This window comes from Castanea sativa, chromosome 8 (genome assembly GCF_040712315.1).
Source record: "Castanea sativa cultivar Marrone di Chiusa Pesio chromosome 8, ASM4071231v1".
Classification (NCBI taxonomy): Eukaryota; Viridiplantae; Streptophyta; class Magnoliopsida; order Fagales; family Fagaceae; genus Castanea; species Castanea sativa.
This window is the reverse complement of record NC_134020.1, coordinates 48,967,969-48,985,226: the sequence shown is the minus strand read 5'-3', so window position 1 is coordinate 48,985,226 and position 17,258 is coordinate 48,967,969. Positions and strand designations below refer to the sequence as shown.

Below are 17,258 nucleotides of genomic sequence, written 5' to 3'. Positions count from 1 at the left end.
ATCCTTACACTGTCTTTGATAAACCTCAAAATACCTTCAAAAAATCCATAACAAAGTTTTTAGGTCCTTCTCATCCTTCTAGCGTAAAAGAATATGTCCAAGCTTCTAAGTTTGACCAGTTCAACATTCCAGCTAGTGAAAAAGAAAATTTTATCACCCTTGCCCTTCCCCGAGAGTGTGTAATTCCATGGCAAAAACAAGGTTACACTCACCTACATTTTGGTACAGTAAGACTGGCACTCACCTTTCATGGCAGAAAAGGACTCCCTATAGCTTCTAGAATTTCTCTTCTTAATTTTAGATTTTTGGAATACCATAATGCAGTTATAGGAACTGTCCAAACCACTCTCAATGCGGGAACAGTCTTTGTCACCCTTTTCCCCAATTTTAACATGTCTCTTAAAGACCCTCATCTTTGTGATGCTCTTAAAGTCCAAGTCTAGATCACAGGAACTTCAAAGGTGCATGATACTTTTGCAGCCACACTCCATTATCAGCTTGCCTACAAACTCCAAAATCATGCTTTTGACATAACTATACCAGAGATAGCCCTGTCTAATGATGCTCTTTTAATTCAAGTTGACACAGGCATGACGCCTATGTGCACATTTGTTCCAAGACAGTTGAATAAAGAGCAGATGACAAAACTCTTTTCAGAATCATGGATCACAAAATATGAGAATCTTCATCAGGCAGCCCAGCCAATCCAGTCCAAAACTCCTTTCTTCATCAGAAAAGAAAATGGTGAAGTTGAAGTTAGGTTTATGGCAACCACACCAGAAAAAGAAGAAGTGACAGTCTTTCCTACTCAAACGGCTATGATCCGACCAGTCTCATATGAAGGTCTTGAAGGTCTTCAAATCAAGGCATTTCGAGAAGATGGAAAACCTTGCTATGAAGGAAAATCATCATTCGGCCATATATGGTGGGATGTTTGTGGCTGTACAGATTGCCAAGAAGAAGAAGTCGTTGAAGAAAAGCAGAAAAGATGAAAGAAAAAGTCTTCCCAGCAACTTCTTAAAGAAAGATATGACGCAGGAGATCCAGAAGTTGACCTCCTTGGAGAACCCTCTGGAAAGTTTGATTACTATGTTCTCTATCCTAGAACCAGAAAACAAAAAACTCCATACCTTTCTCCATGTAGAAACAGTCATGATCAAAACCAACAAAACCAGAAACCACCACTAATTCCATATTACCAGAAAGTCCTCCCCCAAATACCAAAATGTCAACCCAAGCCTCCCAGTCAAAACCATACACAAAAGATCTTAGCTTGTTATATGTTTGACCATGCTTCACCCTCCTATTCACAAAATTTTCCTCCTCTTGAAAGTTTTGACCATCCACAAGTCAATGTTAAACATGTTTGAAAAATCAAAAACCCTGTTGGAACCAATCCAAATGGAACCAAAAGACAAGTCTCTTCAGCTGAAGCAGCTCTCATTTGGCAGGCAGAAAATGTTGTTGCACAAAACCAGGTCCTTTCAAAGATCCTTGATAATCAACAAAAGATGACTGAAGCAGTAACTCATACTTTCTCATCTTCAAATTCTCTTATTGAAGATTTGAAGAAAAAAAATACAGTCAGTTGAACAAGAATTGACAACGATTGCCTCCACAATAAAAGATTTGTCTGTCTCCTTTCCCCTCATTGGGCAAAAAGAAAAAGAAAGAAAACAGTTGTTGATGCAACTCCAGTCTATGGAGAATTCACAAAAGGTGGCTACTCAAGCTCTTCCAATGCAAGTTTACATGCCTTACCAACCGCGTTAATCATTGTATAAAGATTTTTCCATACCTTTAACCTCACCATTCTCCCCAATCTCTCCCTACCAGAACCTCCAACCATTAACCATGACACATCCTGCCCATAATCCTTTTAAACCAAGTGGAATTTTTCCCAGCATAATAAGCCCGACACCACCACTCCAACTAGAACCTCAAACCAAACCACAAAATGAACCTCCTCTCATCAAAAAAGACAAAGAGCCATTATACCAACCACCAGATCCAACTATTGGTGTTTCTTCCAGACCCCCAGATATGAATATGTTGGCCATAAACTCTGATCCCCCAAACCCGATTTCATCATTTCTTAGAACTTTAACTCTTCAAGAACCAACAGAACCTTTTGTTCTCCCAGTCATTGATGACACAAATTTAGACTTGTCTGGCCTTGAATTAGACGAAGTATTCATGAGAGATCCAAAGGTAGAAGAAGAAGATGATGTCCTTCGCCCTAAACAACGTCCACCACCACCACCACCAATATTTCCTCCACCACCTTTCATCCCTAATCACCACACAAGATTAACCTACTCATCAATCACAGATTCAAAGCACTTGTTTATCATTGATAACAGTCCTCCTTCAAAATGGCATGATGAGATTTTCAACATGTATTCATGGTGTACAGCTGAACTCCAAGTCCCAAATAATACTGTTGCACAGATCATTGTCAAGTTTGTCGCAAGACTTACAGGAAGATTGAGACAATGGTGGATCAATCTTGGAGAATACAGGCAAAGACAAGCAGCCCAGTGTAACACTCTAGAAGATTTTTTCACAATCATTCATAATGAATTCCTTGGTTCACTGGCCCATTACACTGAAGTAGCAAGAGAAGAATTCTTACTGATGAAATGTTGCTCTTTTGAAAGAAAAGATCTGGAAAAACATTTTGACCGAATGTCAAACAGGTACTACTCCTTTAATGGAATGGATGATGTCAATTCCAAGCACACTTTCTTTAACTCTTTCCCAGAACCATTAGGAGATGAAACTCTCCGCATGATGAACCTTCAAAAAATCACCCTGCAGCAAGCCTCCTTAGGAGAAATCTATCAGCATGTGCTTATTGCTCTTGAAAAACTCTGCAATCAAAGAAAGTTTCTTTCAGAAATTGATAAGGTCCACAACAAGCTAAAAGAAAATTGTAAAAGGAAAGATTTTCAGATCAAGTGTTATGACAAAAATTGTGCTTATCCAACCAAGAGAAGAGATCATTTCCAAAAGTACTCTTGGAAGAAGAAACATCCTCAACAGAAGAAGAAGTTTTTCAGGAAAAAGAAATGGAAGTTCCTCAGAAGAAAGCAGTTCAAAGGAAAAACTTCAAAAGTTTGTTTTGTATGTAGACGGCCCGGTCATTTTGCAAAAAATTGTCCAAAAGGAGAAAAAGCAGCAAAGCTTTTAGAGCAAGCCCAAATTCATGCAGAAGACACCCCATTTTCAGATGTTGAATCACTCTTCTCACTGGATGATGATTACTCTCCCCAAGCCTTGGCAGTCATGGCTTATTCTACCTCAGAAGATAAGTCCGATTCAAACAATACTGATGATTCAGACCCAGAAATCCAAACCATATACACATCTCAGCCTCTTATAGCTCCAATAACTGACCCTACACCATAGCTCAAGTTCACATCCTTCTTGATACTTATTCCAGACCCATCCCAGTAATAGCTTTGTTTGATACAAGAGCAGCAGCAACAATTCTTCATCCTAAAATATTACCCGAAAACTTTTGGTTAACCCATCATCAGATGTTCAGAGCAGCCAATGGCGAAACATTTCTGATTACCCAGAAAAGTAAGCCCATTAGCATTCGAATTTTTCCAACCCTTACCATTAGACACCAAGTCCTTGGATCCCCACTCACAGGCAGAGCCCTTTTCATAGGCTTTGATCTCCTTCACCAGATATCCAATCTCAGATGGTCCTCAAAAGGACTTTTGCATAAACAACACCTTCTCACCTAGACCCAGGTACCTCATTTATTCTCAATAAATCCCTTCGACTCTTTGAGATTCCAGATTATCAATGAATGTTGTGCAACCACTCACTCTGAATTCCTCCTTAAAAATCCAAATCCTTTGTGAAAAAATCCATCTTTTTTCATAACCCTTCCCTTTAAAAAGAATGAAGATGTTAACCCCACAAAAGCTAGTCATAGAGGAATGAATCCAGAACATTTGTCTTTGGCTAAACAGGAGTTATCCACCATTCTTTTAGAAAACCTTATTGAACCCACAACTTCTCCATAGGCGTGTGAAGCTTTCTATGTTAACAAGCATGCATAACAAGTTCGAGGAAAACTTAGATTAGTAATCAATTACCAAGATCTTAATCATTTCCTTGCAGATGACAAGTTTCCTTTGCCAAACAAAAGTGTCCTTTTCCAATGTTAAACATGTTTGGAAAATCAAAACTTTCAAGAGGAGGAAAATTTAGTGAATAGGAGGGTGACGCATGGTCAAACATATAACAAGCTAAGATCTTTTGTGTATGGGTTTGACTAGGAGGCTTGGGTTGACATTTTGGTATTTGGGGGAGGACTTTCTGGTAATATGAAATTAGTGGTGGTTTCTGGTTTTGTTGGTTTTGATCATGACTGTTTCTGCATGGGGAAAGGTATGGAGTTTTTTGTTTTCTGGTTCTAGGATAGAGAACATTGTAATCAAACTTTCCAGAGGATTCTCCAAGGAGGTCAACTTCTGGATCTCCTACGTCATATCTTTCTTTAAGATGCTGCTGGGAAGACTTTTTCTTTCGCCTTTTCTGCTTTTCTTCAACGACTTCTTCTTCTTGGCAATCTGTACAGTCACAAACATCCCACCATATATGGCCGAAGGATGATTTTCCTTCATAGCAAGGTTTTCCATCTTCTCGAAATGCCTTGATTTGAAGACCTTCATATGAGACTGGTTGGATCATAGCCGTTTGAGTAGGAAAGACTGTCACTTCTTCTTTTTCTGGTGTGGCTGCCATAAACCTAACTTCAACTTCACCATTTTCTTTTCTGATGAAGAAAGGAGTTTTGGACTGGATTGGCTAGGCTGCCTGATGAAGATTCTTCATAAAAAGCTTATTTCTTGTGACCTTGTTTTGTCATATTAACTATTTTGAGTGCTTGAATCAAAACAAATATGATTATTCTTGTTAGAGAATAAAAAGGCCATTAAATTTATTTATAAAATAAATTCCTACTGTAATATGTTGAATGACTTATACATTGCAAGATGAGCATCACAATTTTCATGTGAAATGGAATTCTATTGAATTACTTACGCAATGCAATATTGTAGATTATGATACTTAACATAATATCATAAATCTTCAACTTTCTTATCCCTTTAAAAAAAAATCCTCAATTAGTATTCAAATTCAAATTATATCATATCAAAACACTAAAATTGTGTAATTCACTCAAAAACTAAAACTAATTTAAGCTAAGGGGATAAAAAGAACATAAAGAAGGATAATACCTCAAATCATTAAATTAAATGATTAAAAATGATAATACTACTTTTTGTCATCTTGGACTGAAGTGGATCCAAATGGACCAAAGATGACTGAATGGACGAAATGGACCTAAGTGGACTGAATGGACTAACGTGACCTGTGTAGACTGAATTGGACTAAAATGGATTGAACTAAACCGAAATGGACTAAAGTAGACTAAATGGACCAAATTTGAAGGCATAGCAACAATCCTATACATTAATCTTGCGAAGTAAGTGATATAAATTTGTTGTATAGTTCCTTAGGTTCGCCACTAAATTCAACTATGTAGTTACACTAACAATGACCGATACTCACACCATTAAATTTAATTATTTTTAGGGAAACATAATATTGTTCATATTACACTGCCAACACAAACACATCAATCAATATATATATATATATATATATATATATATATATATATATGTATATATATAAAAGCAGAGACCTCATGTGAGAAAGCATGAGGTTCTGCTAAGTGGTACATTTTATACAAAAATAATTGAAATATCCTCATGTGCCACGTAAGAGTTAAGAACAAATTAAATATTGAATTTTTGTTTCATTTGGTTCAATGTTTCAAGAGTTTTCTAATTAAAATGTAAATATTCTTTGTATCTTTTGGTTTAATATTTTAAAACTATTCCTCCCTCACATATACACAAAGAATTATTTGTATTTCAATTCACCATTTTCACCTATTGCACTTCTACTCCTTTTTATATACCTACCCATAGCCCTTCATGCTATCTCATGTCACGACAAACCAAAAATGATTTCATTTACCTTCAATCTTTTGATGATACCTACCTAGCTCGTTCATTCTTGTCTTGATCATTTAATCCTAACACGTATGAGTTGGTTACAACCAAGGAAGGGAGACATATTAAGTGACAACATCAATTATAATTTTGATGTTAAGGTCAAACGTTGTAGATTTGTGGGTTTTGTAAAGGATGTGATTGATTGTGGGTGTTTAGGATGTGTAATTTGTTTTAGAATTAAGGAGAAAAAGAAAGACACATTTGATATAAACTTTTATTTTACAATATTCCTCCAAAATTGTTTTTTTATTCTTATTATTTGAACTAAATAATTATAATGGATTTGTGTGTGCAATTTATAATTGTTTCTTCTTACCTTATGATGAACTTATTAATAACAAAATTCTATAACAATTATGTTATAATATATGTACAAAATTCTCTAAACCATTTTATGTAAAATATTACTACAACATTATCCGTACATCGCATGAGAATCTTAATAGTTGAATTTAGTTGGAAAACTTAAGATATACACACCTAAACTAATAAACTATAACTAAGTTTTGCTCGATGAGATTCTAAAAATTATATAAAAAAGAAAAAAAAAATGAAAGGTTTTCTCCAATGAGAAAAGTAAGTATTAAATTACCATAAGACTCTACTGAGATGCTGGGATCATTATAAACGTACTTCATAATCCCAAATGCTACTGCCATAGTATACTTCATAATACTCAATGCTACTGCAATACTGGGCTGAGATATGGGCAGCTTAATTTGTTGCTCCATTTCCTTGAAAATCCAAGTTCTATAATGCCGCATATTGGGCACGGACTGCTTCACATTCATTAGTTTTCATACTATTTCACTGCATCTCCACATTCTTTTATGTCATTTATAAAATGTAGATATTTATGTGAAAATATAGACACTGTGTGAAACATTTTGCGTCACAGAGTGAAACATTTCACGTCACGGAGTGCAATACAATGTTCACAACATCTTCACACTCTGCAATATAACTTTTGAAGGGAATGCTCATTTGTAAAGATAGCTTGATCTGCAGGACATTAGATATCATATTGGTTTATTTTTATTATTCATTATTATTTTAAAAAAAGAAATTCTATGCAAAAGAGGATCTTATGTAGCCTTTGAACAATTATTTTTCTCTGTTTTGCTAAATCTATTAGGTGCTGCTACGACTTCCAAAATTTTACAATCACGTTGGACATATTTTCAATTTCATCTTTCTTGCAATATATATGTAACTCAAAACCTGTCCAAATGTTGGAGCAATGCCCAATAATTTACAATAACCAAACAATATTTTCTTCCTCTCTCAGCAGAGAAAACTACAGAGAGAGAGAGAGAGAGAGAGAGATAAATATTATTAATTCATCACAGGGTTTCTAACATTTATTTGCCATGTGCTTAAAGATACTGTTACCATGTGCACAATGTGTTAGGATCGGGCACGCACAGATAATCAGCTCTAATTATTTGAGTGTCAGAGCAATCTTGGGGATCATATATATATAAAATTGTAACATGCAAGCCTTTTGCGTAGCTTTCACGCACATTGAAGGAATGGTTACTTTATGTTTGGTAGGTGGCCTTATTGAGCTGTCATTACACCAGTGATATGTGCCAATTTTGATTCTTGCTTGTTTTTTCCTGTGTAAATCTATAAACTACAGTAGAAGACACCAAGCACTGTTGAAGAAACAAGAGGAAACTAATCACAGAAGACCCATTGTGTTACATAATTTCGGTCATCAGGTCCTTTTAAAAAAAGGAAATGAAAATCAGCCATCAGCCTAAATTTTTAGGACTGAAAAAACCTATTAAAATCCACCATATAAAGACACCTAAACACACCACATAAGCAACCCTACAAAAAGAGCTGGTCTAGTGGTTTCCAAAAAACCTCATGAGACTTATGAAGCTTGGGTTCAAAATTCTAAGAGCCTCATGTGGGTGTGTGGGGACCATGGAGAGCTCCTTCTTAGTAGTCATTGGCCACAAAATCCTGGTATATTCCTTTTGAAAATAAGGTATGGTTACCTCTTACCACCTACCCATCTTTACTTTTCTTTTCCTAGTAAAGTTAGAAGTGTGAGGATTGTTTAGCATGTTTTATAGATTTGAATTATGGGTATTTATTATATAAAACATGACCTTGCTAACTACCTTTTACAGATTTGCTTTCCAATATGTTCTTTTGGATCAAAGTGTTGACTGCTCAATTGCTCATAGTCCCCAATTCAGATTTCAGAAATTAGGATTTCCTCTTTTGTTTGCAACAAAAGAAAGTGCAGAATGGTTACTTGTTTCATGTAACTTGCCCCACCCCCCACCATCTTGGACTGTGTGAAGCATAATTGACATAAGGATAAGTTACAGACCAAAATATCGATCCCAAAGAAAAAAAAAAAAAAACACCCACCAAACCAAATGGAAGCTACCCACTCCTCCCAAAATATTCAATCCCTCCTACTACAACAACAACAACAACAACAACAACCATCACCTCCAACTCCAAGTTCAAACACCATCAAAACTCCACACAAACTAGCTCTAATTCCACTTGTTTTCCTCATCTACTTTGAGGTTGCCGGTGGCCCCTATGGCGAAGAAGCCGCGGTAGGGGCGGCCGGGCCGCTCTTTGCCATCCTTGGCTTCCTCATCTTTCCATTCATATGGAGCATCCCAGAGGCTCTTGTCACTGCAGAGCTCGCCACCACCTTCCCTGGCAACGGCGGCTTTGTCATCTGGGCCCACCAGGCCTTTGGGCCTTTCTGGGGATCCTTAATGGGCTCATGGAAGTTCTTTAGTGGGGTCATAAATTTGGCCTCTTATCCAGTTCTATGCATTGACTATCTCAAGCTGGTATTTCCAATTTTCTCTACAGGCGTGCCTCGCTATCTTGCTATTTTTGTTTCAACTTTGGTGCTGTCTTTTTTGAACTATACTGGTCTTACTATAGTAGGCTACACTGCTGTTACTCTAGGAGTAGTTTCACTTTTGCCATTTGTAGTTATGACTTTGGTTGCAATTCCTAAGATTGAGCCTAGTAGGTGGATCAGTTTGGGTCAAGAGGGTGTGGAGAAAGATTGGACTTTGTTTTTCAATACCCTTTTTTGGAACTTGAATTTTTGGGACAATGCTAGTACTTTAGCTGGTGAAGTGGAAGAACCACAGAAAACATTCCCAAAAGCCCTGTTTTCTGCTGGGTTGCTTACTTGTTTGGCTTACTTGATTCCTCTCCTGGCTGCAATTGGGGCTATACCTCTAGATCAAGAAGATTGGGTTGATGGGTATTTTGCTGATGCTGCTGAAATCATTGCTGGGAAATGGTTGAAAGTTTGGATTGAAATTGGTGCAGTTTTATCAGTTATTGGACTATATGAAGCCCAATTGAGCAGTTGTGCATACCAACTTCTAGGAATGGCAAATTTAGGATTTTTACCACAATTTTTTGGGGTAAGATCCACCTGGTTTAATACACCTTGGGTGGGAATTTTGCTCTCAACATTGATTACACTTGCAGTTGCTTACATGAGTTTTGTAGACATAATATCTTCAGTGAATTTCCTGTATAGTTTAGGTATGCTATTGGAATTTGCATCTTTTCTTTGGTTGAGGAGGAAGTTGCCCACAGTGAAGAGGCCCTTTGTAGTTCCCATGGGGTTACCTTGGCTGGTGGTTATGTGCTTGATTCCATCTGGATTTTTGCTCTATGTAATGGCAGTGGCTACAAAAACTGTCTATTTGGTAGCTGCTCTGCTTACACTGGCTGGGATTGCTTGGTACTTCTTGATGAATTTTTGCAAGTCCAAAATGTGGCTTGGGTTCAACAATGCTGGAGAAAAGTTGGAAGATCAGGATTTGGAATAGGCTGATGATTTCTGGCTGTGAAGATCTTAATATATTGTATCTTTTTTTTTTTTTTTTTTGGGGCTAAGAAAGTTTTGTAAACACTGTTTGCAAAAGAAATTGATACTTTAATTTTCGTTTTAGTTTCCATAAAGGGTAACAAGTATAGAACAAGTCAATTTACAAAGGACATTTTGTACGGTTATACTCTTAATTAATCAGGTGGGGCACATTGAGCTTATGATGTGGCTGTAGTGGGTTTTAAAACTTCAATAGCCTTATACTTTATTCAGGCATTATACTGTCACATAAAGAACATGTGATATCAATGATTGAAAAGTGCTTTCCTTTGATGCAAAATTTAGTATTTGTTATATGCCTTTTGTGATCATAGTATATACCGCGCAGAATTCAGAACCTGATATTGCATTCAAACAAGTAAATAGTAGGAGTTTATAATGAAGATATTATATAGAGAGAATTTAGAAAGATTTACAAATGAGGCTGAATATTGACTCCATAATCCCCCCCCCCCCCCCTACCACCCAAAGCTAATATGCTCAATATAGGCTTACTACAATAGAGGGATAGCTGCATTCGAAATGGTTAGAATACATCAAACCCATATTAAATATTACAAGTCAAAAATATATCTAATACCACGTGATTTAAAATTTAAATGAGTCTAAATTTTGTAGACTTAAATTTAAGAAATAATATTTTAACCGTATCATGGTGTCTTTCTACCTTATTGCACACTTGTTATTATATATCGTCCGTACACATCATCTATTTTATGTGTTAAATGTTGACACGCTTAAGAAATATGATAATGCTTATGAAATTATGGACATAGGGATTCCACATCCAATACAGCTGCTGCCACAGGAGATACCCATCTCCAGCCATTTTCATTTCCTAATCCAGTTGGTAAATCCATCTTCATCTACCCGTAGGACTTGGGGCCACTGATTGGGTTTAAGCCGAGACATGGGGTTTCTGTTCTTCTTCTTTTCATTCAAACAGTGAGCCTTGCCTAGGCCAGAACATGTAAGCCCATTAAGCTAGGCTAGTAGACTTGTTTGAGATCTGCAGGGTTTGGGCCTGAGATTATCCATCTCTGTTTACTGCTAGGCCTTGACTACATGCATCCATCACATGCATTATGGTCACCCTCTCTAGATGTTATTTTCAGTTTGCAACTTGTTCTTTGGTCTTTACTCATAAGTCATAAGTCATCTCCAAGCAAATAGAACCCCCAATTGGTGCAGGAAAAAATGACCAAAACTTCAGTAACTGACTAACTGTGGGAATAGGACGTGTGCTTTTTTTAGATTATCCATCTCTGTTTACTGCTAGGCCTTGACTACATGCACCCATCACATGCATCATGGTCACCATCTCTAGACATTGCATGTTATTTTCAGTTTGCAACTTGTTCTTTGGTCTTTACTCATAAGTCATATGTCATCTCCAAGCAAATAGAACCCCCAATTGGTGCGGTAAAAAATGACCAAAACTTCATTAACTGTGGGAATAGGACGTGTGCTTTTTTTAAATTCAAATAAGGTGACTCTGCCATTTGCCAACATGACTAATTTGCCTGTGACCATGCTTTTCTAGAACAAAACAATTCCATCTACGTTTCAAATCTCTTCTATGTGGAACATTATCTGCACCTTTCAGCTAGGATAGGTTAGTTGTCTATTCAGTACAAAATCAGGGTTGAATATAATAAAAGTGTTCGTGAAAAATTGGCAATTGAATTGCTTTTGATACGCATTAATGCATGTCACATAAAAATAGACCTTGTGTGATGCGCCTATTAAGAAAAAAAAAAAAAAGCTGAAAGGATGTTCAAAGGATGTTAGTTTTGAAAATATTTTTAGAAACATTTTATATAAAAAGAAAAAAGTAATTAATTTTTTTGACAATTATTTTTTAAAATTTCTTAAAAGAGTTGTATTAAAACTTTTCTAAAATTGTTAATTAATAGATGTTTTAAGAGCACTCATTAACTAGATCTAAAAAGAAAAATGTATGGATGTTTTGTTTATAAATACGGAAAGAATTGGTAATTTGTGTTGTTTATACTTTATACCATCATTAACCGAAAGTGAAAGAAGGACAAGAGCTAAGATTCGAGAACACTTAATGATGGCCAAGTTTGAACCCAATTAGAATTAGGAATGGGTTAACAAAGTTTTGCCAATAAAGTTATGGCCTAATTCAAAAAGAAAAAGTTATGGCCAACCAAATCTTTAATGGGATTTTAGTTGTCCAAATGTGGAGCTCTAATTCTCTTATATTGATATGGGATCTTCATAGTATGATTGTTTGATCACTTTGATTGGGATGAAACTGTAAAGCTATTTGAATTTCTAAAAGATATGATGTTTAATATGTCCGATACATTGGAAAACTATTGATTAGAAAAGAAGATAGGATAGGACTGGACTAAACATATGTAGAGTATAATTTAATTTTCTATGCATATTTTATTATTATTTCTCAAATTGCTCAGATCTTTATCATTTTCACCATTCTTAGTATTCTCGGTCCTTCTATTCTTCTCTCATCAATGTTAGAACAATTAAGAATGATAAACGATGAGAGTTATATCTATAACATTTTTACAAAAAAATTATGTGATAAATTGTTATTGATTCTAATTTGAAAACGATTAAATTTTATTTTTACCCATCATTAATAGCTAATTACAATTTGCCCGTTAGAATTTATTGTGAATGTATTGTAAAATATGTTATAACCGCTCTAAATTGATCTTTTTCCATCCCTATTAATTTAGCCATAACGTGTGTTTGGGTGAGGGAGATGGTCTCCATCTGAACAAAGATGTATGGTCGGCAATGGGATTTGACACATCTCCAACCACGACTATTGATAATGTAATGTGCAATATATAGTTGGCAAAATGGTTAGCTTATGTATGAAGCAATTTTACATGGAATAACTGTTTTTATGACTTCTTTCTTTCCCAATTTTTGGCACTTTGTTGACGATCGATAAAGAAAAAGTGTTTTAACCCACAACTTCCATTTTAACATTTTCTGCTTACTATGATGTCTAGTTTTTTTTTTTTTTTTTTTTGGACCCTTGTAGTTCACAGCTTTTTCATGACATTATGATTTGATAGGTTGATTGATTAAAAATAATAAAGATCTTAAATAGTGGATTTTAAAGAAGAAAAATGTGAATTTTTTAAAGAAATCGAAGTCAAATCGATTTGAATTATCATGAAAATGTGTAGTGGAATATCTTCTATCTATGCGTCTTTGTCAATGGTCGATCAACTGATTTATTAAGTATTCATCACTTGTCACAACAACCAAAGAAAATTACAAAGCATTAGTTGTGGACATATCATTTCTCTAAGTCTAGTGGCCACAATATCATAGTATTCTATATTAGCTAGAATTACTACTAATGAATATATAAATATTGACCGGTACTTTAATGATATTTAAAAACAACTTATATAGACTACCAAAAAAGGTAACATGTAGGGATGGAGGGGATTATGTACTCAATTGACATCTCCTAGCATTTTTAATGGAAAGATTTAGGATTCAAATTTTTCTACTCTCAATTATCAATGAATTCAAAATATATATATATATATATATATATATATATATATATATATTTTGTTTCAATCAAAGATTTTTTTTTAATTAAGGGTTTTTTTAATATAATTATTTTCTTAATAAAAAGAGATTTTTATTGTTTGGAAAGGGGTGATGGGCCACTAATATGGGTTAGGTGCTTAAGTGGCAATTATTATTTTTGGATTTTTCAACCAAATTTTAATTTTGGAAGAGTGAAATATAATTTTTTTTTTAAGTCAAGAGTTTTATTACTCAATTGATTATCAACTCTTGGTATTTCTAACAAAAACAACTAAGATTTAAATCCTCCTACCTCATTGTAATTATCGGACTATTAAAACAAAAAAAAAAAAAAAAAAAAAGCCAGAAACTTGACATAAAATCTATCTATCTATATAACATATATATATATATATATATATATATATATATATATATATATTTTTTTTTTTCCTTTAAAAAATGGGCCCCCTAGTCTACCTGTATGTTCATGTAAACATAAGTTGAAAAAGTAATAAATGTCATCCTCAAGACTCAAGAGATTCGTCTCTGAAAGATAATCGTTATCCCAACTCTATCATCATTCCATTATTAAGATGAAGACTAAAAACAAAGAAATATCTTCTAACAAAGAGGTATTAGATACAACATAAATAATGTATAATATTTTGATTGAGGTAAGAGAGTGAAAACTTTTGAGAGTGTTTATCTTGAATACAAACATTTTTTTTCTGACTTAAGCATCATAGGCATTTTAGAAGCAACTCCAATAACATGTTTACTTGCAGGTGTTTATAACTGTACCATTACATACATCCTCAGATTCCTACTTTCTAAGAATATATGCTCATGTCATATAGAATGATTAAATGGACTCTTTGAAAGGCAAATTAAGATGCCCATGTTTTGGTTTTCTAGTCTTATATAACATAAGTATTCAGGTTGTTTTGTTCTTGGCTCTTAACCTTAGGTTTTTTGTGATGTATTAACTCTTGAACGAGCTAAGATTTTGGTCTCTTGTTTGTAGTTTTTGGTTCCTTTGTTAATAAAATTTGTTAATGAAAAAAAAAATGAAATACAATGCATATAAATGCTCCAATCTATCAAGTTCCTTCTACTAAAAATTGTTTTCCATATCCTTTTGTTTGACATGGAAAGATTTTCTTGATACTTCCTTGAATCAATATATTGATGAAATTTTTTATTTATTTATGGGTAAAATGTCTAAACATATTAGTATACATAGAATGAAAACTTTAATTGCTTTTTTCTTAAAGTTATCCATTAGGAGTCCCCTCAACTTGTCATTGCCAATGAAAACAACTTGTAACGTAACAATTTTGCCCAACTATAAGTTTAGTTGCAGTGTGGTCCTTTCACATCTCCAACTTCTAAAAAGTTCATAAACGTTTTTCACGACATCGATCTATTATATGTAAAAATCTCTCCTTTCCTTCTTATCCTCGACTTGTTCCATTTTCAGAACATATCATCTAGCACCAGTCAATTATGAGTTATCTCCAACTTATTCCATTTGTAGAACAATTCTTGTAGTATCATTTTATTTGTCACAACCTATTAAAGTAATCAATTACAAATGATAGATAATCACTAATAACTAACATTCGGGTGGCTTAGTTGGTAAGATACTGAATTAACAAGTCTTAGGACTTGAGATCGAGCCTCAATAACTAATTATGTGTTGATGTTCCTTATATCTCATTTTTACCTCAAATGGTTCAAATAATAATAAGTGAATTTCTTATAAACTGAAAGTACAAGTTTCATCTAAGAGTGGGTAAGGTACTAGTGTCGTCATGCCCTGATAGAAATGTACTGTTATGGTATAAAAGTTGTGGATGAACTTGCTTCTTCTAGAAAATATAAAAATTCACTCTCATCCTCACAATATACCAAATCTCAATCCCCAGCTCAAAAGAAAAAAAAAATCTCAACCCAATTATCCCACACGTGGCAGACCCATATTCATCCTGATGAAACAAGATCATTAAAGCATGTGAAGGTGTGTCCCATTGCCATCCTATACAATACCCCCAATACAAACTTCAATTATTCCTTTGCCTTATCCAAATTATAACAACCAGTCAAAAAAAATAAAAAATTTAGAACACACCACAAAGTTACAAAACACTGCCACTTTTCGCAAATTTAAAGATTTTTTTTTGCCTCGACAGGGCCACGTCACCGATAAGTGTCTGAACTCTTACACAATTTCGGCCTATGAGAAGAAGAAGCTGTTTGGAACTTTGAGGTTTGAATTTCTGTTACCCAACTGTTTGTATAAATGCCTCACTAACTCCTCCCAGTTATCAAAAGCTTCCATATCCTACAAATAGCTGTCGAAACTATAACTACTTTGTTATAAGTCAAAATGGAAGGTTCTGAGTTCACTGAGTTGGTCCCTAGTTTGCCAGAAGAACTCGGTCTCGAGTGCTTGACTCGGCTACCATACACGACTCACCGAGTCGCCTCCCGAGTATGCAGAAGATGGCGTGACCTGCTACAAAGCAAGGATTTTTATCACCACAGGAGGAAATCTGGGCACACCCACAAAGTGGCTTGCTTGGTTCAGGCTCTTCCGAGTGCTACCGGGCGAAAGCGGAGCGAGTCACCGAGTTACGGGATCACTGTGTTTGACCCGGTGAGTGAGACTTGGGAACGAGTCGACCCGGTTCCCAAGTACCCAGATGGGTTACCTTTGTTTTCTCAGTTGGCAAGCTGTGAAGGCAAGCTGGTTTTGATGGGTGGGTGGGACCCGGCGAGTTACAACCCGGTCACCGACGTGTTCGTCTACGACTTCACGACTCGTCGTTGGAGACGCGGCAACGACATGCCGTCTAAGCGCTCGTTTTTCGCTATCGGAGCCTTTTCGGGTCGGGTTTACATAGCGGGCGGGCACGATGAGAACAAGAACGCGTTGGAATCGGCGTGGGTTTACGATCTGAGGAAGGACGAGTGGGCCGAGTTGACTCGGATGAGTCAGGAACGGGACGAGTGCGAAGGGGTGGTGATTGGGAACGAGTTCTGGGTGGTGAGTGGGTATGGCACCGAGTCACAAGGCGGGTTCGAGGGGAGTGCTGACGTGTACGATTTCGGGTCGGGTAATTGGACCCGAATGGACATGGTTTGGGAGCCGGGTCGGTGCCCGAGGTCAAGCGTTGGTGACGCGGTGAGGAAAGATGGGAAATTGGTGAGTTGGGCTGAGTCGGACTCGGCGGTCCGAGTTAGAACGTGCGGGGTAATGTTGGGGACGAAATTGACCCTGGTGACAGGGTCTGAGTACCAGGGTGCACCACAAGGGTTTTATATAGTGGATGGGCAAAATGGTAAATTGGTCAGGATTAGGGTACCTGATGAATTTTCTGGCTTTGTTCAATCCGGGTGCTGTGTGGAAATTTGATATGCTACCTATGATCTATCTATATATGAAAAAGCAGAATATAAAGGCACTTGTTGTTGCTTATGTTAAAAAATAAAATAAAATAATTATATATGAGAGAGCTTGAGAAATGTCATAGGAACATAATATAAAGAGTTATGTGTATTTATTTTGTTTTTATTTAGTTTTAATAGAGAGCTTATGAAATATTGTAAGGGCATATAATTTTGAAATATGAGAATTTTGATATTGATTTTCTCCATTAATTTTTGAAATGGAGGGAGTGCATTTATGATCA

General features: G+C 35.7%; 2 protein-coding genes across 2 annotated transcripts; both read left to right on the top strand.

The window, feature by feature from the left end:
• The first annotated feature begins 8,373 nt into the window (after positions 1 to 8,373).
• LOC142607643 (putative polyamine transporter At3g13620) lies at positions 8,374 to 10,079 on the top strand. The gene has a single exon (XM_075779210.1). It carries the CDS (start codon positions 8,510 to 8,512, stop codon positions 9,950 to 9,952), a length of 1,443 nt encoding a protein of 480 aa, XP_075635325.1. The 5' UTR covers positions 8,374 to 8,509; the 3' UTR covers positions 9,953 to 10,079.
• Positions 10,080 to 15,641: 5,562 nt separating this feature from the next.
• On the top strand, positions 15,642 to 17,258 carry LOC142607644 (F-box/kelch-repeat protein At2g44130-like). Its single transcript, XM_075779212.1, has one exon. The coding sequence runs from the start codon at positions 15,953 to 15,955 to the stop codon at positions 16,979 to 16,981; it is 1,029 nt and encodes a 342-aa protein (XP_075635327.1). The 5' UTR covers positions 15,642 to 15,952; the 3' UTR covers positions 16,982 to 17,258.

Coding starts and splice junctions, on each gene's coding strand:
- LOC142607643 (XM_075779210.1), top strand. CDS start 8,510: ATGGAAGCTACCCACTCCTCCCAAAATATTCAATCCCTCCTACTACAA.
- LOC142607644 (XM_075779212.1), top strand. CDS start 15,953: ATGGAAGGTTCTGAGTTCACTGAGTTGGTCCCTAGTTTGCCAGAAGAA.